Consider the following 27968-nt stretch of genomic DNA (forward strand, 5'->3'; position numbering starts at 1 on the left):
AAACTTACTTGTGCGTAAAACTATCAACATGGTTTAAGGGGGCTTGGGAATGAGAAGAGTGTAGTAGCAGGGGCTATGGCAGAATGAGTTTTCCAAAGGTTCTTAAGGGCCTAGTCTAGCTACAGGACAAGAACCAAGATGAAATAGGGGCGACTCCTAGCCTGATGTTCAGACTGAATGGCCATTTCGTTACTGCTCCGCTGCACGAACGGTTCAAACTTTAGTCCACTTTTTGTGTTTGTGAGTATTTTGGATAAACAGCGTGACCTAGTGGTTAGAGAGACTGTCCGATAACTGGAAGGGCTTGGGTTCAGTTTACTGCAACAAGAATAGTAGTTGTATTTACTCTTTCCAGCAGTAAGCATGTAAATTCTGTTGAAACATAGTGAAATAAAGTGGCTAGTTGTCTACATCTGCCTGATACAGGCCTCTCACCAGCCATCTTTTCCACACCTGTGTCAAATATTATTTGCAAATCATCCTTCGAGTGTGTTTTAAACAACTAGTTCATAAAAAGTTCCTGTTCCGTGGTGAAGGGGAAATTACCTATGTAACCCAAAGCATTACAGCGTTCTGGGATCAGCCACAAAATCAATGATTCATGTACAAAGAATTTTTTGAATGAGGAACAAAGAAGCAGATGAAACTTGTGGGAGATATTATCTTTGGTGTTGGTTTCCTCAAGTGATACAGTATAAAAACCAAATCATTGTCTATGTTAAAGCGTTCAAGAACAGGGTTGCAAAGTGGTTGGAGATCTCAGTGAAAACTGAAAACAGGAGGTAAACAAGTTACTGGAATATGTAAGTAAATTGTTTAAAACATGTTTAAAAACAATAATGCTTGATTTTGGTTGATTTTTAATTAAAATGTATGTAGTGATAGTAAAAGTAAACACAAGTCATTTATCATTGGTAAAAAAAAAAAAAAAAAAAAAAAAAAAAAGTTTGGTGCTCAGTAGAATTATGACAACATCATTTCTGGGAAGTGAACACAAACAGTGTCATATCACATACAGAAGGGAGTAAAATGTTGAACATATTTACAAATCATTTAATGACAAAGAGAAAGGCTGAACATTTATGTCTCACATGATGATGATTAGATTGACTCAAATCATGATTCTCATTGGTTTTCATCACACCAGGTTAAATCTGAATAAACACTGTTTTATGGGGAATGCTTTCATGTCTTTTATTGTTTGGTGTTTAGCCTTAGATTTTCTCTTTTTTGTGTGTTTGTTTGTTGCCAATGCAAACCATTGTAAATGGGAGGGCAGCAGATTATCCAACTAGATTATCATTAACACCATCATCCAGATTATCTGTTGAAAAAAAAAAACAATGTATGAAACTATAACCGATCTATGCAAGTGAGCGAGCAGAGGATCATATGGCTACCATTTTGACAAAATAAATTCAATCTACTTTTTTTGAATTTTTTCACTGCCTCCTTTGTTCAAGCAGTTTCCACGGTAACGGTGGCAAAACATTTTCCTGGACATTAAGACCAGTTTGGACCCTCATAATGCCTCAGCTTAAAGCTTCCGCTCATAAAGTTAGACTGTGAAACAAATTTGTGAACTTCAAAGGTTGTGAGATTGAGTCCTGGGTGGCGCAACCATAATGTGACATTATTATGATTATTATGATTATGATTATGATGATGATGATGATGATGATGATGATGATGATGATGATGATGATGATTATTATTATTATTATTATTATTATTATCATTATTATTGTGTTCCAGATAACAATGTGGCGATTCCTCTTAAGTGTTGGGATCCTTTTTTATGGGTGTGATTCCACAACTGATGTGAAATGCAGAAATGAACAAGGAAACGAGGTGGACTGGTTGGTGGAAAGTTTGACTTCTGAATATTTATACTTAGTCTGGGCTTTAATCTAAGCTGAATATCAGTACTTAGACTTTATTTACAAACTATAAACTACAAGTATTGACTTCTCTCTGAATCAATAGGTATATTTTATACAAGTTGCCCAAGATGAATGGCAACAGTGGCTTGCAGTATCTGTACATGGATGACAGCACCGATGGATGGACGCACGGCCTTAAGGACATCAACAGTAACTCTGGCACTCTGGCGAACACACTGAAGCCTTTTTTTGACTTCTACATCAAAAAGGTGACACCTTACAATATGTGCGTCTCTTTTGCAGGGCACAAAATTTAAGCAGCACACTAAATCACAAGTTCCCGTTGTGTTGTTGTAGACTGAAGGCTTTGGATACATGCTCTATAGTGATCAACCTCCAAACCACAATACTGCCCCTTCATCATTTGGCCACAGCAAAGGTGAGTGCAAGAATATTCAACTTTATCACTTTCACAGTTAATATTACAGTCACTGGGTTGTAAAGATTTAGCAACATTACATAATAGTTTCTTCTGTTTTCTATTGTTTTCTTCCTAAAGGGGTCGTGATGTTGGACAGAAACACCGGAGTTTGGCTCTCACACAGTACACCAAAATTTCCAGGGACTGACATAAATAATTTCTGGCCTGATAGTGGAACGGCTAATGCTCAAACATTCATCTGTGTGACCAGCCCCTACAGCGAATTTGATCAAATAGGTAAGCTAATACCAAATATATTGCCTGTTTGTTTTGTCTATACTATATTTGCAACAGCATGTGAAAGCTCTCACACTTTTTCAGTGCTATTTGCTGATAGCAATAATGATGCAATCAAAACTTATTTTTGATTTATCAGGTTTACAGCTCATGTACATCCATGTTTATTCTTTCGACTACAATATCCCTCTAACCTTTCACAATGAGCTGAAGTGTGTCGCACAACGAAGCTGCTACCCTAAGAAGGAACCCTGGTTCAGAGTGAAGGATATGGCTTCAATAAAAGGATCTTATTTCTATAGCTTTGCAAAATACACACGTTTTGGGGATGGTAAGTGTTTGTGGATTTTAATTTCATCATATATTTCAGGTCAAATCAGTAAAATTGGCAACAGGTTCACAAATCTATTTAAATGTTTCCTGACAAGGAGATGTTGCTATGTGATCAAAACAACAATTCTAAAGGCAACTGTAGGAAATGTTGCCTATTAAAGTTGCCCAAAATGATGCCCCATGTATCACTGCCTTTTTTTTTATTACAGCAGACAGTAGAGTAGACTAACACAAATCTACTGTTTTTTATGTCAAATGCTGCTTTTCATTGTTAATAATACTGTGTTCTGTGTTGCATGCATTTGTAGATCTTTACTCTGGTCTTCTTGTGGACTATTTGGGGCAGGACCTGTACGTCAAGAGCTGGGGCAGGATGAAAAAACCTCTGCCTTCTGACTGTTCTGTTGCTCATAATGTGTACAATGTGTTACAAGTGAAGCCCCCTAATCTTCAGCCCTTCCCGGATACTGTAGATCACTCCAAGTGGTGTGTGGCTAGTCGCACCTGGACCTGCATTGCTGATATGAACAGGGAAGAGAGTCAGATGGGTAGAGGTGGCGGTGCAATATGCACTGATAACTTGGCGGTGTGGAAAGCTTTCTCTGCAATGGTTGGAAAATATGAACCATGTCCATCCATGACTCCATCCCAAGGTTCTGGCACTCAAAAAAGGGAACTTTAAATATCCAGACATAGATTTTGGACCTATATATAATTTGTCACTTACATAGTCGTGGCACTTGGACCCACAGACAATACTGGCTCCTTGTGTAATTGTTTACAACCTGACCTGATAGTCCGCAAAACTAGATCACGCCACCAGTAACGCACTTTCACGAGTACATACTTGGACTTTCACCCCACAGCAGTCTGTGCTGCGCCAGAGAAAAATAGGTCTGTGATTTGCTGATCAGTGAAAGTGTGCGTAATGGCGGAATTGTGTCATGAAATCTGAGCTAATTTTAATTTATGCATTTTGCAACTTTTCCCTTTACTCTCAACTCACCTGTAAAGCCTACAACTGGTTTTTGAAGATATTCGGACATTCCTCGTTTGGACTGCTTTTTAGCAGCAAGAGGCCTAGCCCTTCCATTAAGAACTTTGCATAAAAAATCTTTGCGGTACTTAGTGCAAACAATACAAACAAAGAGGTCAAAGACAGAAACAAACAATAACACATACAGATATAAAAACAATGATGACAAGACAATGTGTTCAAACAGGGTGTTAGACGTAAATATGGGGGTTGGGCAGGGGGCTACATGAGCTTGTTCTGGGGGGATTCAAGATTTGGGTGATATGATTAACTTCAAATTATGAAAAGTATGCTGGAGTGGATACGCCGTATGTGTTATGTGTCTACATATGTATGTATGTGCTTGTGAGAGGGTTATTTGTGTCAGCCTATGTATGTGGGGGTTGTAGGGGTTAAGGGGGATGCAAGGGAGGAAGAGAGGGAAGGGAAGGGAGGGGAGGGATAGAGAGAGGTAGCAGGAGCGCTACTGGCCTCAAACCACCGGTGCTCATGGAAGGGAATACTTCAGAGACAGAGGAAGACTGATGACCAAAAACAAAATGGCATAAGAAATCCAGGTCCAGGCACTCAAGGTTTGAAAAATGCAAAAGGCCTTTAATTCAATGGGCTAGAATCATTACGTAAAAATACACCAACGCGTGTCGGCTTGCACCTTCTTCAGGGTGTAGTAACACACAGAAACAAACAGAGTAATTATAGTTGCAGTCACCACAGGTGTGCACAGGTGAAAACATGCAACATTTTTTCTGGCCAGAAAAAATGTTGCATGTTTTCACCTGTTTTACATTTTTCAAACCTCCTTGAGTGCCTGGACCTGGATTTCTTATGCCATTTTGTTTTTGGTCATCAGTCTTCCTCTCTCTCTGGAGGGGAGGGATAGTTGGTGATGGATTGGGATGCACTTTGACTTCATGTGGGCAAGTTTTCCAGACCGGAATTTGCCAATCTGATAATCTTTGTGAAATCCTTGAACGCTTTTCTGTTACATGAGTAAAACATATTGTTTGAAAATATTTGCAATAAAGTATAATATCTCACCTTTGTGTGGCTTGTCCCAGTTGTTTTCATATGCATGTCTTAAAAATGTCCGCTACTCTTCTTCTACGCCTCTTCCCTGTGCGGTGAGCTGGAAAACATTGGTCCCGTTTGCCGCACAGGGAAGAGGCGTAGAAGAAGAGTAACACCCACACAGTGTAGTGCTAGTCCCAACTACAAGAAGCCTAGCAAAGGAGCTCACTGTTTCAACCAGCTGACTTGGGAGCCAATATTCTCTGCGGGTCCAAGTAGGCTACTACAGGTATGTAAGAGACACATTACTGTATACATACAGTAGGTCCAAAATCACCAAACTCTTTCTTTTAGACTGACGGCCACATGACATATCAGAAATTTCACACCTTATTTGGTGTAGGCCTAATTACGCCATTAGCTTTTGTTGCTATCTGCATAATGTAGGCTACCATTAATCATTGAGAGACTGCAATACATGTGGAGCAGCCAAAGTTATTCTTTTTGACATTAGTATTCAGCATCAAATTCTTTTGCTAACATGTCACTTTTAAGTCTGTCAGTCTGTCACTTTGTCAATTTAATCCTCTTTGTTAAAAAATATAACTTTTGCTCGATCGAGTGACTGAATGACTTTTGATGTATTTTAACCTCTTGCTTTTGTTGCTATCTTTATAATATAGACTATCATTAATCGCTGAGAGACTGCAATATATGTGTAGCAGGCAAAATCATTCTTTTTGACCTTAAATCATTTTCAGTATCAAATTCTTTGCTAACATGTCACTTTTACTCCAGATAAGGTGAATGTTTTATTTCAAATTTAACCTGTTTGTTAAAAAATATTATTTTTGCTTCAGCAGGTGACTGAATGACTTTAACCACACCAAAAAAAATAATATCCTCCATGTTGCTCCAAGTCTTTGTCTAAGCTACACAATATGACATGCAGCAAGTTTTCTGAGAATGGACCATCCACCTTCTATCAATTCAGCAATTAGACAAGGAAATGAAGAGAGGGAAGAGTTACAGCATCAGCAGTATCAGAAGATGATGTATAAACATATAACATGAACTGAAAAATTATTGGAATTTATACAGTCCCAAACAACAATGTTGACCTACTCAACCCTCTGGCACAATAATAAATAATGGGCCTACCCTTTATAAACCTGGCATGATAATATGCAGCGATATAGTAGACGGTAAACCAACTAAACTCTCTATCCACCATTTTAGACTGACAAAAGTTCAAAGTATACATCACAGCAGCAAGTCGTGTGAAACTGATGTAAGTTATATGAGGATAGGGTCTTTTAACGGAAAATGAGCATTAAATTCATGATTTGTCCTAAACTATAACTGTGTTTACACTGGTGGTTGTTATGTGTAGGCTATTCTACTTATGATGATCACTGACTAAAGGTCATAGTTTAACTTTGTTTTTATTTACCACTACATCATTGGTGACATGTAACACGAATTATCAAGTTTATGTTATTGAAATTGTCATGGTTGTATGAATACAATATTCAGGATGTATTTGAGTTTGGAACTTTGGATAGCATATCAGTTTTACATTGTATTTATTTATTTGTCTATCTATCTATCTATCTATCTATCTATCTATCTATCTATCTATCTATCTATCTATCTACCTACCCATCCATCCATCCATCCATCCATCCATCCATCCATCCATCGCTTTATCTCCGTACCTCCTCCTCCTCACCACTAGGCGGCAGACATTTTTAACCCACGACCAAAAGACAAACGTCATTTCCTGTAACCCGGAAGTGATCACGCGAGACAGACGGCACACGTGAAAAAGAAGCGAAAACACAGCTGACAACATGGACATCACCGAGGCGCCCAAAAAGCAGGATAAAGGCAAGAAAAAGAGGACGAAAAAGCCGAAGAAAGGGAGCGCGGACCCGCAGGAAAATGGCGCCGGCAGCGCTGTTGAGAAAACGGAGGCGGAGAAAGTGGACGGCAGCCCGGGAGACGCTGCCTTCCCCCCCACCTTCAGTGTGTCTGAAATCAAGAATAAACAACGCAGACACCTCATGTTTATGAAGTTCAAGCAGGAGAAACGAAAGGTAAACGTACATAAACATACGTAAAGACATAGACTTGTTTGTTTACCAAATAAAAAGGTCAGCAGCACCAAACTCCCGGGATGCCTGTAGGCCTAAGTGTTGTTTCTCTTCACATTTCAGCAAAAGATGCAGCTGAAGAAGAAGAAGAAAAAAGAAAGAGAGGCTTTAGGCGACAAGGTGAGTTTTTGACGTTGCATCAAGTCCCTAACTTCATCAGTCAGTGACTTGGCTCCTTTGATAGAGGAATCACAACATCTATTCCCATGATGTCACATGTATTTCCTATACCGGTATGATGCTTTACCATACTCACAGCTCATTGGCTGTAGCTGTCATTTGATGATAATTAGTGCGATTAGTCGATTAATCAATTAGTCGATTGACAGAAAATACATTACTAGTCAAAAGTCGTGACACAACATGTTTCCACCTTTTAGAATAATAGTAAAGACATCAAAACTATGAAATAACACAAATGGAATTATGCAGTGACCAAAAAAGTGTTAAATCAAAACTATCTTATATTTTAGATTTTAAAGTAGCCGCCCTTTGCCTTGGTGGAAAGGCAAAGGCTTTGGAAAGAAATTCATACATAGGCATCAACTTCACTATTTATATTTGTCTAAGAAACAAATTTCAAGCATTTCAGCATAAGACTTTTAAGATAATGAAAAACAGTACATTCAATGAGATGTGTCAAAACTTTTGACTGGTAGTGTAAATCAATTATAATTTGAATAATCGATTAATCATTTGTCATTTGTCAAGTAAAAATACCAAACATTTGCCGGTTATAGCTTCACAAATGCTAAGATTTGCAGCTTTTCTCCGTTTAATATCATTATAAAATCCACATTTTGGGTTTTTTTTTTGGCTGCTGGTCAAAGAATCACTCTGGGCTCTAGTAACTTGTGATGGGCATTTGTCATATATTTGACATTTTATAGACTAAATGATTAATGAAAATAATCGTTAGTTGCAGCCCCAATGATAATGACCTGTTAATTTAGTACAAAAACCTGTTGTTTTCCTACCAAAATGGCTGTGTGGTGATGTAGCAGAACACTATGATTACAGGGGTTCAGAGTCTGTAAAGCTTTGCAGGCACATGAGAAATAACATTAACGCTGAGCTTTATTTGCTGTCTTCTTAACCGATCTTTCCTAAATGTAGGCACCGCCAAAAGAAGTCCCCAAAACGATAGAGAACCAGAGGGTGTACGACGAGACGATGGTCGACCCGGAGGATGAAGAGGTACCGGCTTGTTCGTTTTGTCTCCCTTCCTCTCAGATAATGTTGCCGGTGAATTTGCATCGAACTGTGCGGCTGCTGTGATTTGCAGGTTGCCTTCGACGAGGGAACCGACGAATTTTCAGCCTACTTCAACCGGCTGACGAACCCCAAAGTGCTCATCACGACATCGGACAGGCCCAGAGGGGTGAGTGGCTGCTGCTTAACACGTACCTGACCTTTCTTACTTTGTATGGGAAAGACTGTCACATAAAAATTGTCAAAATCTGTCAGTTTAATGTTGCTATCAACAAACTCATTATGGTCCACTGGTAAATTTGGCATCCATATGATCCACCAAGCAACATGTGTTTCAATAAAAAATGTTTTACTTTTATAACCAGTTTGCCTGTTATTCCATCATCTTCCACCAAAATACACCGTGGGGAATCAATCAATTTCAAAATTAGAAATCTTATTGAAAGGAGTGCTGCGATGTGGATCAGATGTATGCTGAATTTAACCCAAACAATTCAGAAAGGTCATAAGCTGTGTTCTCCATGTTATGTATTTGGTTGAGAACGGCAGGGATTTTAAAAGACTGAGTGGATGATACATTTGATGCTCTATAGCAGTGGTTCTCAACATGGGGTCTGGGGACCACCAGGGGGTCCCCAGCAAATTGATGAATTGTTAAACTTCACCATTATTTAATTTACAAGAAGTTAACACAATTAGAGAATGTAGAAGACTATTTTGATCATAGTTATCTCTCCACCTACAGCACAGATAGTCATGGAATTCTGGAAAAAAATCATATCTAACAACAAAAATATTGTCAGATTTGGGTCCGAGAGACAAAATCTCATCAACGGGGCGTCTGGGGGCTGTAATGTGGAGTAAATTAGGGGTCCTTGATATGAAAAAGGTTGAGACTCTCTGCTCTACAGTAAACAAATTATTGCTCTATTTGACACTGTGGGGCAGTCATGATAAGAATATTCACACATTCATTGTTCTCTGATTTATTTCTTGTAGAGGACGGTGCGGTTTTGCGAGCAGCTGGCCACAGTAGTCCCAGACTCCCATGTGTACTACAGAAGAGGTCTGGCCCTGAAGAGAGTCATTCCCCAGTGCGTCGCCAGGGGCTTCACATACCTCATGGTCATCAACGAGGACCGCAAAGTACCCAGTATCCTCTGAGCCCATTGTTCTATAACTATAGCTTCTTTTCTTTTTTTTTAATTCAGCAGTTGCAGTTAAGTTGCTGTGATTGTCTATGATTTATAAAAACAAATCTGCTCACTTTAATTCATGCAGTTTTCATATTTGTAATGTCGGCTTCCTTCACCACATCATCAAGATGGTATGGTTCTCTGTCACTTACCTGACGGGCCCACAGCACACTTCAAGATCAGCAGCGTTCGCCTACGCAAGGAGTTAAAGGCAAGTAAATAAATAAAAATGAAAACTTTTCTTTTCCCTGTCAATCGTTCTGTTTTTGATTCAATCACAAATATACAATACATTGATGATGTAATGTTTTGGTTCCCAAGAAAGTGAACTTGCGATAACCAAATATTCTTATTTGAGGAATTGCCTGCCAGTGTCGTTCAGGGATTAAGTTTTTAATTGAATTGCTACAAGCAGAAGTTGTGGCTACACAATTAATATTCCTAGGATATTGGCCTTATCAGTAATATTGAAACTTTTCATTTCATTTAGAAGTTTTAAAATAGTCAAGATGTAAGATGGCAAAAGTGCCGTAAAATAATTAATTTTCCTCCAATAATCATGATTTATAATTGTGTTCACCATATCTAAAATAGATAATGGCAAAATAATTGCTATTATCATTGTAGCCATAGTTGTGCAGCCCTAAGGTTAGTTATATGATCTCAGTGTAATTACTAATGACATCTCCTCTTCACTCCTTGTAGAGGCGAGGCAAGGATCCGACTGAACACTCCCCAGAAGTGATCCTGAACAACTTCGGCACGCGTCTGGGCCACAGCATCGGCCGTCTGTTCGCCGCTCTCTTCCCACACGACCCGCACTTTGTGGGTCGGCAGGTCGCCACCTTCCACAACCAGAGAGACTTCATCTTCTTCAGATACCACAGGTGAATATTTTAACTCTGACTCTAGTGAGTAGAGATGGACATGAAGCATTCTGGGACCACATCGATTGTATCGTATTGGTTTTCAAAGGAATCAACAAAGCCTCAAAATTTTGCATTTTTACGACGTGTCTTTATTCAACAAAGAGCGGTATTGCAAAAGTATCATTTGATAACTGGTATTGAGTTTGAAGTATGTGTATTCAGACAATGCCCAGCCTTACTCTGAGATTTGTATGTGGGTTTTATGGTTTTACTGGTTCTTTTGTATTCGGAGGCGATTGCCGATGCAAATCCAAATGAGCTATTATTTAATCTTTAACTTAAAGTCTCTCATCTCTTTGTTTTGTGCGATGTCACCTGATCAAACGGCTTGTACAAAAATGAAAGTGGCGTGTGTGTGTAATACATGTTGCTGAGTACTGCTTGCTTGTACAAAGAGTTTAACAAGATTGTCTGTGATTGTAATATTTCAGTTTTATTGACATACTGTCGTCCCACCACTGGTTTTGGCTTATAGTAATATATTTTTTCAGTCTTAAATTTTTTATCTGACATTTCCATTCACGGACCGACAGTAAGCTACAACTAAACTGGAGTTTTACATTTATTAGAAGTGGGGAAAATGTTTGTTTACATTTGTAATGCTTGTGAAGACTGCATTAAAATACACCGTCATTTTAAATCAATGTTCAATGGTTTCTCTCTTCAAGAATATATCTTATTACCCCAAAGCAGAAAACCAAATCGTTTGTTTATTGCATCTCTGAAGGTACATCTTCAAGAATGAGAAGAGAGTTGGCATTCAGGAGCTGGGACCGCGCTTCACCCTCAAACTCCGCTCTCTGCAGAAAGGCACCTTCGACTCAAAGTTCGGAGAGTACGAGTGGGTTCTCAAGGTGAGTCTCTCAGGTGGAAGCCGTCTCTCTGAGCTCGTCTCAGAGGAGTTACGAGACAGTAGAGACATCGCCATGTAATTCTTTTTTTTACATGTGGTTGTTTGTACTTAAAATGTCTCTCTCCCAATGGACTGAACTGAGGCATGCCAGCTGCAGTGTACACACTCTTGACATTTACCTTAATTTGCATAGTCAACCTCTGTTGTGTCAGTCATTCATAAATAGTTGCTCTGTAAAGCTCTTTAGTGACAAAACCCATTTTGTTAAAAGCACTTTTTTAAATAAATGTGACTTGAAATAGGATTCTGGCTCCACCACATGTACGAGCAAATGTCACAGGCTTTTCTGGTAAAAGGTAAACAATATATATATTTTTTTCTATTTTCAGCGCCATGAAATGGACGCCTGCAGAAGGAAGTTCCACCTTTGAATGCGTATAACAGCCAGCCTCTGTGGTCAGACGAGGATTCTCTCAACTGTTATCCAAGATATCACAGCTACTTCTGTGTTATAATGGATTTCCCAGTTTGCTGACAGCGACCAGTGGCAACAGTTACATGTGACATTTTAACACAACTTTGAGATTTGATTCTGAACATCAGATTTTGTGACATCGCAACGCTGTAGGTCCACATTCGACCTGAAAACAACTGTTATAAATCTGTCTGCACTGGTTTTTCCTCACTCTCCATCTCTACGTGGCTGGATTGCATCCAGATGGCAGAGTTACACCTAGCAGTTTTTGAGATGCAATTCTAAAGATCAGATTACTGTGCATCCATATTTTGTCTAAAAATGGCTTTTTTTTACGTCCTGTGTCTGGATTCCTTACAATCTGAATCTGTATAACTTTTTCACGCTCCCTCTCTGTCTTACATTACTTGTATATACACATAGTCTGGATTGCATCCAGACTGTATAATATGGATCGCAACATGAGCCTGACCACTTCCATATCTGGTTTTAAAAAATCTGGGCGTCCAGACCTGTTAATGCGTCCTGGCTTGGCCCGATACGTCGCATTGAAACGAGCGTAACTAGCCGATGACAATGTGAACCTGACCTGATCGCTTCTACATCTGGTTCAGCGGTGCGACCAAAATCTGACTGTTGTGCATCCAGACCTGTAGCAGGTGTCTGGATTTGGGTAAAAAAGTTCATGTTATGATAGATCTTCCTGCAGCACAGCCGCTGTGGTATGTGGCTCATCTGTAATGAACTGGTGGCTGCACAGTCATGTCAAAATCATTGTTATGCATGACAGATATTTGACAACATATTTAACAGGTTTGTAAATGTATTTAGTTTCATACTAATAAACATGTACATACAGGATTGAAACTGGAAATACCATTCATTTATTCTCAAAGTCAGACATGAAAAATGTACAATTTAAAAAGGCACGTGTGTGTGTGTGTTCATGTGAGTGTGTGTTAGTTCCTTCTAAGCAAGTAGGTTAAGACATTTGTGTCCCACAAGCACCTGGACATGTTTCCTTATGAAATGTTAAAAAGGTAAAAGTAAAAAACTATAAAGTTAGTTGGCTGTCCCCGAATTCCCTGACACTCCTGAGACGATTCCAGTCCATGATGCAGATCCTGCAGACCTGATCCACAAGGCACCGCAAAGTCAGAAACCTGCAGAAACAGGTTATTGCATTAGTATCTTTGTATACTACTTTTCTCACAGTTACCTAAGGATATCAGCATGTTAAATTTAAGACTTTTCACAGTTTGGCAATGGAAATGAGTGAAATCTGTAGACCTATGCGAATAGCAGCCTGTATGATTTAACTGATTTCTGACCACAAGAAGCACACTCAACAGACGTTAAGATAGTAAGATGTTTAACTGGATTCAGAAACTTGCATTTAGATGATATAATTGAAGACATTTTAAGTCTTCCAGGTCCTACAGACACAGTGTTTGTAAAACACGATGGAGACCCCTGTATTAAAAAGGTGCAACAAGTAAGATTTTACTTCCCCATATCACAAAATAACCATAATGTATCTTCAGGGGCTAGATAGGGTTGTTGATCAATACCAATGACTGACCGATTACTTTGACGGGTGCTGAGTTTTCTGGCTCTTAGTGTTTTTGGAAGAAAGAAACAAACTTCCTGCCCACTGGCATTTGGATCTCTGCTCTAATTAGAGAGTTTAGTCATTTGAATTGTGAAAATGTGACTTATTTGTCACTCCAGAGGCTGGGCTAGAGACTGGTGTGGGAGAAGATCAGTTCAATCAATGTTGTTGCAATTCTTACTGGTCGCCAATAGGGGTCAATAAGGGTCATAGATTACTTATGGCAGTGTTTCTCAAACTGGGGGTCAGTCAATACTTAATAGTTTTCAGTCTCTCAGCATCAGTGATGTGCAGAGAGTTCTTCAGGAGCAGGTGCTCAAATGAAAAAAGGGGCATCTACAGTGTCAAACAGTCTGTGGAAGAATCTCTGTGTTTTAGGAGTGCAACAATGCGGTGTTGTTATATCCCTTTACTCATCTGTTATATTTGCTTCCATCTCTTGTCTTTCTGTCTCACTGTCCTCTTCTTTCTCCCCCTCATCTCTCTGCATTTCTGTCTGCCTGTGCTAAATATTAAATACAATAAAAAAAAAAAAAATGTATATATATATATATATATATATATATATATATATATATATATATATATTTATATATATATATATTTATATATATATATATATATATATATATATATATATATATATATATATATATATATCGGTCGGTATGATGGACAACAGATGGGAAAACAGTGTCCAGGTTGAAACTGGCCAGAGTTACGATTTAATATTCATCTAAACTAATGAGACGCTGATGGGCAGAGCTCATGCTGAGAATAATAATCCCAGTCGTACTCACAAAAGGCAGAGTGTTGGTGATTTGGAGCTGAAGGCTATAGGAAGGAGCAGACTTTCTGCGGTCTGAACGGGTTGGTGCTGGACGACATGCCGGTGAGCAGAGGGTCCTGCTGGGCGTTTTGAAGGCAGAACTGCTGCAAGTCAGCAGCGGCCTGGGACACCTGTGGATTGGAAAGAGTCGTGATTATTACCATTATATTAATACAATGTAAGAAGATCTACCAGGCGACGTCGATGTGGTTACACTGACTGTCAGTTTAGAAGACAAAGAAAGAGAGAAATCAACTCGAAATGAACTCGCCATCGCTTCATCCAAAGCCAATACACGCCCTTAGCTCCAACGTACCTTTACTCTGTTTATGCTAGCTTCGAAGCGTAGCTGTTGGACGACTTTCTTCATCGCTATGATGTTGGATGATCCCGACATTGTTAAAAAATCTTTAAGGGCCGTAGTCTTGGGTAAAGAAACAACTTTGATGTGTAGTTCGTTGGTGCTTCTTCCTCAATGTCGCGTTTCCGGTCTTCTTAAAGGCGTGTCGACGTGTGCTGCCTTTACGGGACGGCCGTAAAGCCGGACTTCCGAGTTTCAAAGTTGTAAACTCGACTTGACGCGCATTCAAGCTATTTTGGTTGGAAATAACAACAAAATGTACCATGTTACAACCGTAATCTTTGGTGGCTGTTGTTTTACTTTAGAAATCAGTTGAATTGTTTTGTGCTGCAGCGGAAAAGAGGGGGATAAAGCAGAGTAAAGTTGGGGAAATGCGCATCAGACGTGTAATGTATGCTTTAATTCATTTGCTAGCCAAAATCACCTTTTTCCATACGTTATTGACACGGCGGCTATGCTCTCCCGCCCGTCTAAACCTCACATCTCAGCAACCCGGCCGGGTATCCGAGAAAATTAATTCGTCTCGTGGCGTTCATGGGTGCAAGTCATAATTCCCACAATTCCGACAGTACCCGAAAGGCAGCCTCAGTCTTCGCACATTGGAATTGCGACCTCTGGTGGTGTAAATGCATTAACACATGCGCTGATGGTAAATTGGCTCCTGTATGGTTCAAGTAAACGTTTAGAAACATCAAGTAGGAAAACCTATTAGTAAGAATTGACTTTTATTATGAATTGACTTTTAATTTCCCCCCAAGTGTTTCAGGCAAGTGACCGCCAAGGATATTATAGCGAGTAAAACTGAGACTCAAAGTAAACATGAAAAACGTTTTAGTAGGCCTAAAGTGAATTAAAATAAAATGGCATGTAGGGCCTATGTAAAAATAAATAAATAAAATAAAAGGTAAAAGAGTCAGAATACGTGAGTCAAAATTCGTGAGTCAAAATACAAAGCATAAACTAAATAAACTAAAACTCAAAACTACAGAAAAATAGAAGCCATAGTAAAATTTCCGAACCACGTCTCAAAACCAACTGAAACACAAGTAAAATCAAAATAAAAACTAAATACAAACTGCAAAACTGTCACAGCCTAACCCTGGTGACCAGAGCGTGGAGGAGCAGCGCACACACTCTGAGCACCAGAGCAACAGAGCTGGCACTCTCATAAAAGAAACTGCACTGGCCGACTGTGTTTGATTACACAAGATTGTTACTTAGCAGTCCACGCCTTCACCGCAGCGCCGGGCTTAATGCGAATAACAGAATTAACGGGATGGCTGTTGTGCCTTATGCTGAAGTGGACTGAGAATGAATCTGTCCTGTGAATCCATGAGATATCCCGAGGAAAGGAGACCGACAAGTAGCAAGGTATGTTACTGTTGTACTAAAAAAATCTTGTTTTATCATTTGGATATATCGTCTAATAGCTGTTTCAAGTTATTTTCAATAGACTGGAATGTGCAGACATGTTGGATTTTGCGTTTACTAGAAGTACAAACAGCCATTGATGGAAGTAAGGACTAATTCCCAGTTTGTCAAAATAAATAATAATAATAATAACTTTATTTTTATAGCACCATTCAAACATAGAATGCAACTCAAAGAGCTTTACATAAAATAAATGGACAAAATTAAAAATGCAAGCAAAAGCGAGGCAGAATTTGTCTAGTAAAATGACATCAAAAAAGAAAGAAAGATAAAACTGTAATACTGCAATATAGGAACGAGCCTCTATACCTATGATTTACTATATTCCAGCCTATAGGAATGACACTCTATGCCTATACGACTTTTGGAACATTGGAAAGAGGTTTCATTATTAACAAAAATGTATAATTAATTATAATAGTTTAGTTATCCACTGAAACATCCTGAGCCATCTTGTGTTGACTTTATTGTTCAGTTTGTGGAGCTGCACGTGCTGTATGTGCCAGATGACCAGTGGAATATAAAGCTCAATAAAGTCCCTGCGGAGGCCATAGAGAGCTTCATATCTGCCGGCTTCATCAGGTGAGACTTCATACATTTTATTGAAGATGTCAAACTCAGAGGAGTGGAAGAAATTGTTAAAATATAAGAGTTAAAGAGTGTTTTAGAGGATGAGTGGGTGTTACATATACAGTATCTGCACGGAGTCACAGTGAAGTGTTAACATGCACATCTCAGCACTGATTAGGCCTATAGGAAGTTTAAGTTAGCAGCTACATTGACTGATACAGGTTTTTAAAGGCCAATAAGATAGGTTACTGGTATTTTTGGATTGAAGCTGTTGATAGATGATATTTTGTGGTGATATTCAATATCCAATATTCAATATTTTTTAAATCTGACCATTTTAATGCCAAAACTTTATGAGTATTCAATGTTTCCCCCAGAATTGTATTCTTATCAGGGTGGAAAAGCCTCTGAAACAACATTTAGACCATCATGGGACACTAAAACTCTCCATTATGTCCTTTAAGACCAGGTGAAAAAGCCCAAGAGGATTCCTTCAGATGTTATCCAATAAAAATCCTCAAGGATTCATTTTGAATTCTTCCAATAAAGATCCTTTAGGATTGGTTCCAAAACTTCATAGGAAGTCCAATAGGTTTTTTTAGTTTTTTTTTATGATCAACATTTTTTTAAAAGTATTTTCCACAAAAAGAAGTCTGCAGTACAAAACAGTAGGATTCTTATAGGATTTTTATTGGAATCCCACAGGACTTTTTTGCAGAAGAGGGAAAAACTCTACTGGAGCTCTTCCTTTATTCTCAGATTCTGACTTCATTCTCAGAACTCAAATACATTTTCCACATGTGACCCTAATCCTCTTCCATACTTTTTGACTAGGGTTGAAACCCAAACTATTAATACACATCTTTACCATTTACATATAAACACCTACATATTATATGCGTGTGTGTGTGTGTGTTGATCTCACCTTATGAAAAGTGTCTCAGATCTGCTTTCCATCACTGTGGCGTCAGGGTCTATCCTGATATCACCCTAAAAACTCTGAGGAGCGAGCTCGGTCTTCTTCTTGGAACCGAGAGGAGCGTCGACAAATTCTCCTTCCTGAAATGTGTGGGGCGCAGCTTGGCTCTGGTGAGTGCAGCTGGCCGTTTTGTTTTCTAGCTGGTTGTGTTTCGCCGGGCAAACGGTGAGAAACAATGCTGACAGTTTGATTCACAAGTTCATGACTCAAGTACGCTGTCATGGCTGTAAAGCAAGTGTGTTTCTGTGTGAGAGAGCAAGCACACAGGAGCTAATCAAGTTGTTCTTGCTGTCATGCTTCTTACAACAGCCAAGTTTTCTTTCATATTACAGGTCAAAAGCAAACAGGAGAGGGATCTGAAAGTGAAGACATTCGCTCCACCTTACGTATGTAAAATGCACACTTTCCATTTTTTGCATTTGTGTGTCATATTAGCCTGTTTCTACTCAGTTTACCTTGTGAAATAGGTTGCCTATCATCTCAAACTGATATAAATCCATACATCAAGAAGAATCAGACTGATGTAAACTGCTTGAAACTCGAAAACGACCCAAAAAGTTAATACACTATTCTAAAAATACATTTTCTTTCTTTTTTGATGGGTTTTTGCTTTATGGGGATCACAAAGTAGAGTGATTGCACATTTTTGGTATTCAAAACTGTCTATAAATCCAAAGCCACTGTTGTGTCCGCACAGTTGTAGGAGGTGGAGTATACATGGTGTTGTTGTTGCTGTTGCATTATTTAGCGTTTATGAAACTGTCTCTACTTGTGTTACTACCTTTCAGTTTTGTATTTCTTATGCCGTTCACAAACAACCCCCCCCCCCCCCCCCCCCCATATTTTGTTATTCATTTCAATAATTCACTTCATGTGTCGTTTGATGTGGTCTGATTTGTTTGTCAGCATTGTTGATGCTGCTGGTCTGTCTTATCTGATGATTTTTTTATCTGATGAGTTTCATGCGTCCCTGTCATCTCTGGGCAGGCCGCGCAGCCGGAGCTCTACCTGCTGCCCATGGTGGAGAGCGACAGCAGCGTTTGCTCCCAGTCTCTCAGCCCGGACACCCGCAGCAGCTCCCCAGACCACTACTACCCCCCCAAGACCTGCAGCCTGCCAACAGGGACAAAGGAGCCTGTTAAATTCCCTCTCATCCCCCAGTGTTCCCAGCAGCCGCCTCCCACCCACAGCCCGGACGAGGAGGAGGAGGAGGAGGAAGATGAGGAAGAAGAGGAGGAGGAGGAAGAGGAGAGCTGCAGCTCTACAGAGGGAGAGGGAGAGAATGAAGAGGAGCCGCTCTTCTCCCACAAGCCTGACTGGGCGGAGGAGCAGCCTCGCCCCAGGAGGCCCCAGAACCAGAGGACGCCCCAGACTGCCTCACAGACTAAAGGTACAAAATTAAAGCTACAATACACAACTTTTTACCTTGAGGCAGGGAGTCAGGGTTGGGGCCAGTCATGAATTGAATTGAGAATTCATGGTAAATTCCAGTTCAATTCCTGGAGTTGGAATTGGAATTTGCAGCCAGCTCTAAGGAAGCAATTTGGAATTTAATTTGAAACAGAATTGAATTCCATTAAATTCCATTAAATTCCACTTCTAAGAGAGGTTGTCTTGACTTGCTAAACATTATAAATCAAACATTATGTTTCAAATAAAATATATAACACTAAGTGTAATTTCAGATATGTGGTAAGAAAAAACAATAAAACGTGGAATTTCACAGAATTAAATTCAACTTCCAATTCAATTCCACTTCTGTTTCCTGTAGGTTTTTTCAAATTCAAATTCCTCAGTTGAATTGGAATTGATAGTTCATTCATGAATTGACCCCACACCCTGCAGGAAGAGTATTGTTCATGCAATTATTTATGATCGAGGGGTTCATTTCGAACTGATGTACATCCATTTTGGAAGATAAATTGCTGCTGATACACATTGCTCAATACTTTTTGCTTGGCACTTAATACACGTCACAACCTCTAAAATATTACCATTTGTTAGCAAAGCTATTAAGAAAGCTAATAACTTAATGTTCTATCACGTCAATCATGTTGTAAACTCTTATTGATTACAACAGATGTCAAATTTTTCAAATGGTAGATATCTCATTTTGCAATTGAACTCTTCCGTTGCTACAAATCTACAACTTGACAACTGTCTGAAGCTGATCCAGCTCAGGTGAAGGAGTCGCCAGCGAAAGGGGAAACCACTGGCAAGAAGAAACAGAGCTGCAGGCAAAACAGAGCGGCCAGAGATTCAGGAGTAGCGGAGTCACTGGAAGACGGAGATTCAGGCTTCTCTCTCACCCAAGACAGGTACTGTACAGCTAATGCACACCAGGTTGAAACGGTAACGATTACTGTGTATTCCCCAGTCAAAACACTACTACCGCTGCCACTTATACTACTAATAGTGTGTCTACTTGCAGGCTCAGGAAATCAAAATATACGCAGGCACTGAAGTCCATCAGGAATAAACCCAAAAATGCGGTAAGTCATTACATATGTGTCATTACTATTCTTGGTTTGACAAAACCATTGAAGAGTCTCAATCAAATCTACTTCAGCCTTTTCTCTCAAGTGTAAAATTCCAAGAAAGGGTGTTCTGGAAACCACAAGAGGTTTTATACAGGGGCGTTTTAAACAAGCAGGAAGTGAGCAAGCTCCTGTAAACTGTTTGGTTTTGCGACTACTCCAAATTCCTCTGCCAGCAGGTGGGTTAGCTGAGTGTGTGAGGTCTTTGTGGGGAACAAAGAGCTGGGATCCAGACCAATCCATGAAAATCAACTGAGGTGAAGGCTCTCATGTTGTTCTGTTTATTGCTATTTCAAGGTAACGAAGCGTCCGGTGGTGCCGTCTCCGCCCGTTCGGTATCCCTCTCCACCCCCGGCCCCTGACTTGGCCCTGGCCGCCCACAAAACCGCTGCCTCTCCAGTATTTCAGACAAACAGTAAGCTGGCACCTTGGTCACGTCTTCAGCATTAACACTGATCACTCTCCTTTAACGCAGCTGACAGTTTGTCTCTTTAAGGAGATGAACTGATCGAGGAAATCAAGCTGGTGAGGGAGGAGAGAAAGCGGCTGGAGTGGACGAGGCAAGAGCTGCTGAGGAAGGGGAAAGACTTGTTGGCTCAAAACAGGCACCGAAGGAACCAAGGTGGGCGCAACATGCTGTACCCTAAAGAGCAAAAGGGCTTCAAGGAACCTGTAGAGGGTCTTTGGTGTGCAACCATCTGGGAACTCTAGAAGTTTCCAGGAAGAATCCCTACATAAAGAGCGCCTGGTAGTACCTCCACAAACCTCTAGATGTCGCTGTTGTCGTGAAAATCCAATTGGTGATTTTCATTTCACTTCAATTGAAGGTCTTTTATAGGCTGACAATATTCCTTCCTTGGCTTTATAAAACCATTTCAAACCCCATTGGGTAGAAAAATGCGTGGTGGTCAAGCTAAAAACACGACTGTTTCTCTGAGCTCCTGAAAATTTGTTTTTTTTTTATAGGTTTTCACCTTACTGCGGCAATATGGGGTTCTTCAAGGAACCTTGTAGGGATCATTTTTTTAGCACAGAACCCATGCTTGTTAACTTCTTTTTTGGATTTTAGAAGAACCCCCTCAATGTTGTGGTTGTATTTGTCATCAATGTAAACCAGAATTAGTCTCAAATTTAAATCATTAGAGAGTATTAATCATCTCTGTAAAAAGGTTGAAATTGACACACGGAACTATATTCTGTTGTTGCTCTTTTCTTCCCCCCCCCTTTAACTTGGAAGCACGTGACAGTTGGAAAAAGAAATATTTTGAGACCAAGAAGGCCACAGCGCCACTGGAAGACACCCTGAGAAACTTACGACAGGAACTGGAGACATTTTACAATAAGCTCTTGCACCAGCTGCAGGCCAGGGACGGCAGAGGCAAACTGAGGCGGCAGGGGAGATCGTCCATGAAGGTGTGTTAAAGTACTGCTTGATTCTATAGTCTGTCCCCGGTAATTGTCATACAGTACATGTTCAAATGTAAAAGTTTTTGTTGAATAGCTGTTTCAAATGTCCTAGGTCTGATGTTGAACAGAAGAGATTATCTGCAAATTTTCCTGACATTTTCAGTGACCGTGGGATTCCTGTTAATAACCCTGATCTTGAGTCCAGACCTTAATAATTTATTTCAGAATGAGCTCATCATCCAGATCATGACAGAGAGCCATGAGATTGACAACCTGAAGAGGAAGGTGGAAGACGCCAAGATGAAACTTGTCACAGAGATAAAGGTAACTGATTTTCTGTAATATGCATCAGAATATTTCTACAACCCGTAAGTACTTTGTGACAAACTGACAAACTAAATGTCATAAAATTGTGAAAAAACTAGTTGGTAAAGAGACATATTTGTGAAATTTGCAAAGTAACGCACATTTGTGTTCCTTTTCAACGCTTAACAAATATTGACACGTGTTGTTGATAAGTAAACGTCATCAAAAGTTGTTCATATGTTCAAATGCTTTGATATCAGAAAATTGTTAGCACCCCGACTCGCTTACTCGCTCTCGTTCCCCACCCCCCTTTTTTTGCATCTTTCAGAATTGTGTACTAAGTGGAGACTGGTTGAAAACAGTGCGTTTACACACTTATACAGTCTATTTGAAGAAACCCTGTACAGCTTGAAACCAGAACAATGATGATGGGCTGAAAAATGTGCTTAAATTTTTGTCTTCACTTTTCATGTCAAATTATCAGCTTCTTAAAAGTCCCTTTTTTGAGGCATGATGCCGTAACTGGCTGCTGTGCGGACTCCTTTTCCCTTTTCATGGTGTTTTTGAACTATGCTTTCGATCCAACACACCCAAAGTAATCACTAGTGCCGCAGTCAACATCCTAACTCGCAATTGAATGCGTTGAAAAATATCACAGATGTGTCATCCCCCACTAGTCACGAGGATATGTTGAAAATAATTGTGCCAAGTTTCCTCGTTACTAAGAAAAAGGAAGCGTATCGTATTCACATGCCTGTTATTTTCTCATGAACGGCCCTATAGCTGAGGAAACAGGCTGCCACGGAGCTGAGGGCCCTGAAGGCCGAGCTGGCCCAGAAGAGGAGCCAGTCCTCTCACCCTGGACCCAAGGCCTCACTAGGCTTTGGAAATAACACATGGGACAGACCGCAAGCTCAGAGCACCGCCATCTAATTCAATACACTCAGCTGTGAACAAGGCTGCGGTCTGGCCTTACTCCCCTGAGACTAATGGGTTTGGTGGTGCGCCAAACGTTTCAGGTATTCAAAAATGACTGAAATGTCTATAAACTGAAAGCCACTGTTTTGTTCCCATAGTCATAGGGGGTGGATTTTATGCAGCTGTCATTTCTACGTTTTACTATTTTGTACTTTTTGAGTTTTGTAATTTTATGCTATTTTGTTTTTTCTTTCCCCCACATTTTGTAATTATTCACTTGATAATGCTGTTTGTTGTGGTCTGATTTGTTAGCTTTGTTTATAAAGTTTGTCTATCTTTTTCAGGTGTTGATAATAAATGCTTTCCAAGTTACTGTCATGTAATTAATGAAAGCAAACACCTGTACACCTGTGCTTAAGTAAAAGTCGGAATGTTTAATTGGTGATGTTGTAAGTTTATTGATTCTGACAGATTTAGCAGAAAGTGTGTTTATTTATTAATATCAGTGCACGGATCTGGAGCAAAATTGAACACTTGTTGGTAAATCAAAAATACTGTTTGTGTACATAACATTGATCAGAATGATTGACTCTTTCCAGAAGCACATTCGTGTCGCTTAGCACAGTGGAATGTCTGAGACATAACAACTGCAATCAAAGACAACAGCAATAAAAGCCACAATAAACTCCGAAGTGCAAGTATGCATCCCTGAACTCACAGAAGGGAGAAGTCACACCACAGGCCCTCCTACCGTTACAAAAGGTTATATTGACTCAGCAACAAAATGGTAGTGGGTTCAGGGGTAGCGTAAATTTCTCCGGCAGCTACCCCAGCTAGCATCCTAGAAGCGCATTCCACATCATTGCGGTCTGCTGCTGGGCAACCGGTTCGTCGCTGTAGTCCAAGATGTTTCCATTCCACATGCCGATGCCCCTCAACCCCTTAGACTTCACCAAGCCCGCCTTGGCACAAATACTGTCTGGATCATCATACCACACCTGATGAATCTGTCCTTTCTGGTCCTGGGGGAAAAATTACAGATCTTAAGACAACAAAATAATTAACAATAGCGCCCTCTGGTGGTGTAAGGAGGTTTGGAAGATGTCAGACAGCCCCGGGAGTTCAGCAGGAAATGTTTTATTGCTTTCTGGAAGGGGCAATTTGTTTTGTTTGGGAAGCGACACTGTTGTAGCTCGGGTGGACGCCGGCACTCCAGATAAACTGCCCTTACCAGAAATGGCCGCCTGTTTTGTTGAGTTGTAATTTATTAGGAGGAGGGAGAGGTGAAGACAGTCAAACTCCAACTTGGCAGGGAAGACAAATAATCCATGAATGGGGTGCTTGCATCTCTAACCAAGGGAACAGCTAGCCCCCACCATAGTTGTGTACTTCTTAGTTTTAATGGTAATAGTTTTAATGTGGGTGGGTTATAGAGCCACTATGCTTTAAGATAAAGCTTATGTACCTTGTAGTTGAAGTAGGGAGCTTGCTGCTGTGCGTCCCACAGCCTGCCGGACATTGAGCCGTTGACCTGCTTCATGATCCAGCTGTATGGTTTCTGTTTACCGGCTGCATCGCTGCAAGGGGCTCCGCGGAAAGGGACTTTGGCTATAGAACAGACACCCTCCTGGCAAGGGAGAAGACATGTTGGCGTTCTGTGTTTTACATTTTAGACACAGCGACTATGCAGCGCAACAGTAGAATAAGTTTAAATAACAGTAAATCTGAGTAATAAAAGTAGTTCCTGGAGTGCCAAAATATCTGTGTGTCTCTAGAATGATTGTGAATTGTAGAGAAAGGCTAGGTAAAGAAATAAGAGCCAGGGAGAAAAGGTAAAAAAGTTTTATGGAGCAGTGAAGCAGTAAAAAAGACTGGGGAGAGCGTGACTGCTTTTAGTGATTTAGGCGGACTTATTGTAATGTGTACTGTGAATAGTGTGTTACTGCAATCTGTCATTTTTTTATTACATTTTTTTTCTTTTATCTCTATGTAACTGTTACATGATTGTCTTACCTGGGACAGATTGAGGCATGGGTAATCATAGCCATACCATGGTACTCCCATCACCAGCTTCCTTGGATCTACCTTCAGATCCAAATATTGGGAATACGCTAGAAAGAAAGACAACAGACCAATATGGTTTTATCAAATTAATAGCAAACATTTGACACAGTGGGCATTAGTAGTTTTGCATTAAATGAATAAGTTGATGCGTTTTGGCTTCAGCAAACACAATTGGACAACAAACCATTCAGTGTTTGAGGGACTGGGGCATTCGCCATCGCAATACAATCCCCCGTGATCTGACTCTGCTCGTCGTATGACATCACAAACAGCAGGTCGCACGACTCGGCAATGGCCACATAGTTATAGCAGCGCTTGTCGATACACTTTGGTGACCAGGCAACATCAAATGAGACCTAAGGATCAGGATAAGGTAAATATCAATGCAATGAATCTTTCGAAATGTACCATTGAGACCAAATATACAGGCAGGTTAAGGGGCCTTACAGCAATTTATTCATTAATTCATTCATTCATTGTGTTTACCTGCTTACTCCTATTTAGGGTCATAGGGGCTGGAGCCTATCCCAGTATATATTGGGTGAAAGGCAGGGAAACACCACAGCCCATCACAGGGTGAACATGGTTATACACACAATCACTCCCATTCACACTTATGGGCAATTCAGTCTCCAATTCACCTGACTTACATGTCTTTGGAAATTAGGAAGAAACCCATTAGGGCTGGGCGATAGGTTGAAATCAATAACACGATAATGATAAGAAGTTTTTTCTATAACGATATACATGACGATATGGCTCACGTATGCAAAATCACATGTTAAATAATCAAACGACTATTCATCTCACTGAACCGAATGGTAATGTTAGGGTGTGATGTCAAACAAAACTGAAATTTTCAAATAATATTCCCACCATACCTCTTTTTGTCAGAGTTTTTAAATAAAATTTGCTTGTAATCATCAATTTAGACAACAGAATTGTGTGTTGCGATATCCCAAAATCACTGTATCATCACGATATGATTCAGCTGAAAGACGATACTACTAAGGTTAGGTTTCAAACTACATATTCTTATCGGACAGAGTTATAAAAACATTGCCTTCACCTGGGAACCGGGGATCTCCCTGTGGAAGACCTCAGTGGTCTCTTTGACCAGCGCTGTCAGTGCGTGGTACTGCGGCGAGCCCTCTTCCACCGCTTGCTCAACGTCTATGTTGATTCCATCCATGAACTGACTCTTGGCCAAGTTGACTTTCTCTGTAATCCATGCCGTCCTGTTGTCTTGGTCCACAATATAGGAGAGGGGAACGTCACCTTGTCTCAGCAACAACGCGAGAGAGAGAGAGAGAGAGAGAGAGAGAGAGATGAATATGATGGCGAGAACAATGCAAATACATGAACTGAAAGTGGGAACAGGAAGTAAAAGAAAAATCTTTGGGTTTCTGCTCTAATGATAGTCATTGAAACAATAGGCATTCATGCCAATAAATATGAATTAATGATGTACTGTATATTTGGTGCAGTTGAAAAAGGGGAAGGTGTCATCTCACATATTACTGGAAAAAACTACTGGTCATAACAAGAACAATGACTTTATTTGGCCAAATCACTTTATATCCGGCTGACTATTGTAGTGAAAAGGGTTTATGGGTAGAAAGCAAGTTACCCTACCTTTGAGGACTACCCGTGCCCCTTTGGAATGGGCGTAACACATGAGTTCAGCGTCATATTTTCCAAAAGTTGCCACCGTCGTCACCATGCTCCAGTTGTAGGACTTCCATGTCTTTCCACCCACATCAAACACAAACACCTGAAAACAGAGTCACTACTATCAGGAGCGAACGCATACAAACATGACTGTATGGTTAAGTACTTATCTATTTATTTATTATGTGATATGCTATTCATAGCATTCTAATGATGTCACATGCATTTCCTACCAATATGATACCTTACCATATACACAGCTCATTGGCTGTGGCTGTCATTTGATTATAATCCCCTGTTAATTTATTACAATCACCTGTTATTTTCCTACGAAGATGGCAGTGTGGTAATGTAACAGAATACTATGAATTAGCTGAATACATTAACTTCCAACTGCTTTTCATTTGCAGTTCTTAAACCAACAGGGACATAGAAATGTACATGGAGTGTGATTGAATACTGATTTTTAATTGGCCAATGACCGACCGCCATTTCACATCTAATCATATCCCTCCGCAGTCAAGCAGTACGTCGGTTTTTTTTTAGTTCTAATCATATAAAGTAACTTTGTGCACTTTCCGCCATAAAGACGTTAACATTTGGTTACTGCTGAGCTGACACACACTCTGCTAAGCTAGTGTTTAAAACATGGAAGATTTTCCAGTATCAGCCTACTTCTGATTTATTCAGAGAGCACTAACCTTTTGACTGCTGGTTAGAGGCTGAACGACAACCTTACCGGACCTGTTTCCGTTGCTATGGTTGCAGCTATAGACGTTTCTCTGCCTGGTTCGTAGGGCTGCTGTACTTTTTTTTTGGTGGAAGCTTGTTAATTACTTAAGCTTGTAATAAAATCACTTTAATCACTATTTCGTGTCAAATGTTTAACTTATTTGGCAAGTAATCGTCTGATAAGCGGTTGGTGTCTTCATTCACGAGGCTTATTTTGTGATAACGACCAGCTTGCTGTACATCAACTATCCCTTACTTACTATTAATTAGCAGCTCTAAATGACCACATATGAACTTATCAAGCTGGTCGCTGCGAGCGGGCGGAGCTTCGGCCATTGGACTATATCCTCTTTGCTCCGCTTCACCCTGGCTAACAAAACTATTGGAGTCGACGGGACAAGCTACCTCAAAGTCCCTTTCCTCACGGATCTGGTGACAGAGGTCCTGGCTTTCACACGGACAGACGTGTGCCTGGGAGCCCAGGCATATCGCCGAGAGAACCAGAACAAACAACATGTCGGGAGCAGGAAGAAGTTCAAACAGACTTTATTTATCTGGCAATAGGGAAGTCTGCGCTATGTCAACAAATCACGTTCATCACGTTACGCTAATCGCGTGTTTTTTGTATGGGGTGTGAAACGGGACAAATTTCATCCGCACGTACAGGAAGCAAACTCCTGTTACCTAAAAGTGAAAGTAAATCTACTAAATCACTTTTTGTTAAGTTGAAATGCAGTAAATAGCAAAAGTAG

The 27968-nt window shown here is 40.1% G+C and overlaps 5 protein-coding genes across 6 annotated transcripts; 3 read left to right on the forward strand and 2 right to left on the reverse strand.

Moving 5' to 3' along the window:
• The first annotated feature begins 657 nt into the window (after window positions 1-657).
• LOC139929095 (deoxyribonuclease-2-alpha-like) lies at window positions 658-5046 on the forward strand. Of its 2 annotated transcripts, none has more exons than XM_071921868.2 (7): window positions 658-803; window positions 1756-1859; window positions 1987-2152; window positions 2241-2322; window positions 2443-2601; window positions 2741-2932; window positions 3243-5045. In XM_071921868.2, exons 2-7 carry the CDS (start codon window positions 1762-1764, stop codon window positions 3614-3616), a joined length of 1071 nt encoding a protein of 356 aa, XP_071777969.2. In that variant the 5' UTR covers window positions 658-803; window positions 1756-1761; the 3' UTR covers window positions 3617-5045. The 2 variants fall into 2 exon arrangements, with proteins under 2 accessions (XP_071777969.2, XP_071777970.2); XM_071921869.2 differs by having other exon boundaries at window positions 731-782; window positions 3243-5046.
• Window positions 5047-6788: 1742 nt separating this feature from the next.
• On the forward strand, window positions 6789-12660 carry rpf1 (ribosome production factor 1 homolog). The gene is made up of 9 exons (XM_071921867.2): window positions 6789-7077; window positions 7198-7254; window positions 8251-8331; window positions 8420-8515; window positions 9346-9499; window positions 9671-9753; window positions 10248-10429; window positions 11199-11325; window positions 11714-12660. Exons 1-9 carry the CDS (start codon window positions 6832-6834, stop codon window positions 11753-11755), a joined length of 1068 nt encoding a protein of 355 aa, XP_071777968.1. The 5' UTR covers window positions 6789-6831; the 3' UTR covers window positions 11756-12660.
• On the reverse strand, window positions 12661-14738 carry LOC139929081 (guanine nucleotide-binding protein G(I)/G(S)/G(O) subunit gamma-5). Its single transcript, XM_071921849.2, has 3 exons — window positions 14557-14738; window positions 14212-14371; window positions 12661-12962 (listed from the first exon to the last, which is right to left on the reverse strand). The coding sequence occupies exons 1-2, from the start codon at window positions 14635-14637 to the stop codon at window positions 14246-14248; spliced, it is 207 nt and encodes a 68-aa protein (XP_071777950.1). The 5' UTR covers window positions 14638-14738; the 3' UTR covers window positions 12661-12962; window positions 14212-14245.
• Window positions 14739-15912: 1174 nt separating this feature from the next.
• spata1 (spermatogenesis associated 1) lies at window positions 15913-23064 on the forward strand. Its single transcript, XM_078285640.1, has 12 exons — window positions 15913-15972; window positions 16508-16614; window positions 17574-17691; window positions 17914-17967; window positions 18569-18971; window positions 19749-19899; window positions 20019-20073; window positions 20416-20533; window positions 20615-20740; window positions 21356-21531; window positions 21751-21849; window positions 22615-23064. The coding sequence occupies exons 1-12, from the start codon at window positions 15913-15915 to the stop codon at window positions 22762-22764; spliced, it is 1617 nt and encodes a 538-aa protein (XP_078141766.1). The 3' UTR covers window positions 22765-23064.
• Window positions 23065-23197: 133 nt separating this feature from the next.
• Window positions 23198-27766, reverse strand: ctbs (chitobiase, di-N-acetyl-). The gene is made up of 7 exons (XM_071921872.2): window positions 27622-27766; window positions 26449-26587; window positions 25883-26091; window positions 24998-25169; window positions 24763-24860; window positions 24215-24376; window positions 23198-23771 (listed from the first exon to the last, which is right to left on the reverse strand). Exons 1-7 carry the CDS (start codon window positions 27730-27732, stop codon window positions 23583-23585), a joined length of 1080 nt encoding a protein of 359 aa, XP_071777973.2. The 5' UTR covers window positions 27733-27766; the 3' UTR covers window positions 23198-23582.
• Between the last annotated feature and the right edge of the window lie 202 nt (window positions 27767-27968).

The sequence above is a fragment of the Centroberyx gerrardi genome, chromosome 9 (assembly GCF_048128805.1).
Source record: "Centroberyx gerrardi isolate f3 chromosome 9, fCenGer3.hap1.cur.20231027, whole genome shotgun sequence".
Lineage (NCBI taxonomy): Eukaryota > Metazoa > Chordata > Actinopteri > Beryciformes > Berycidae > Centroberyx > Centroberyx gerrardi.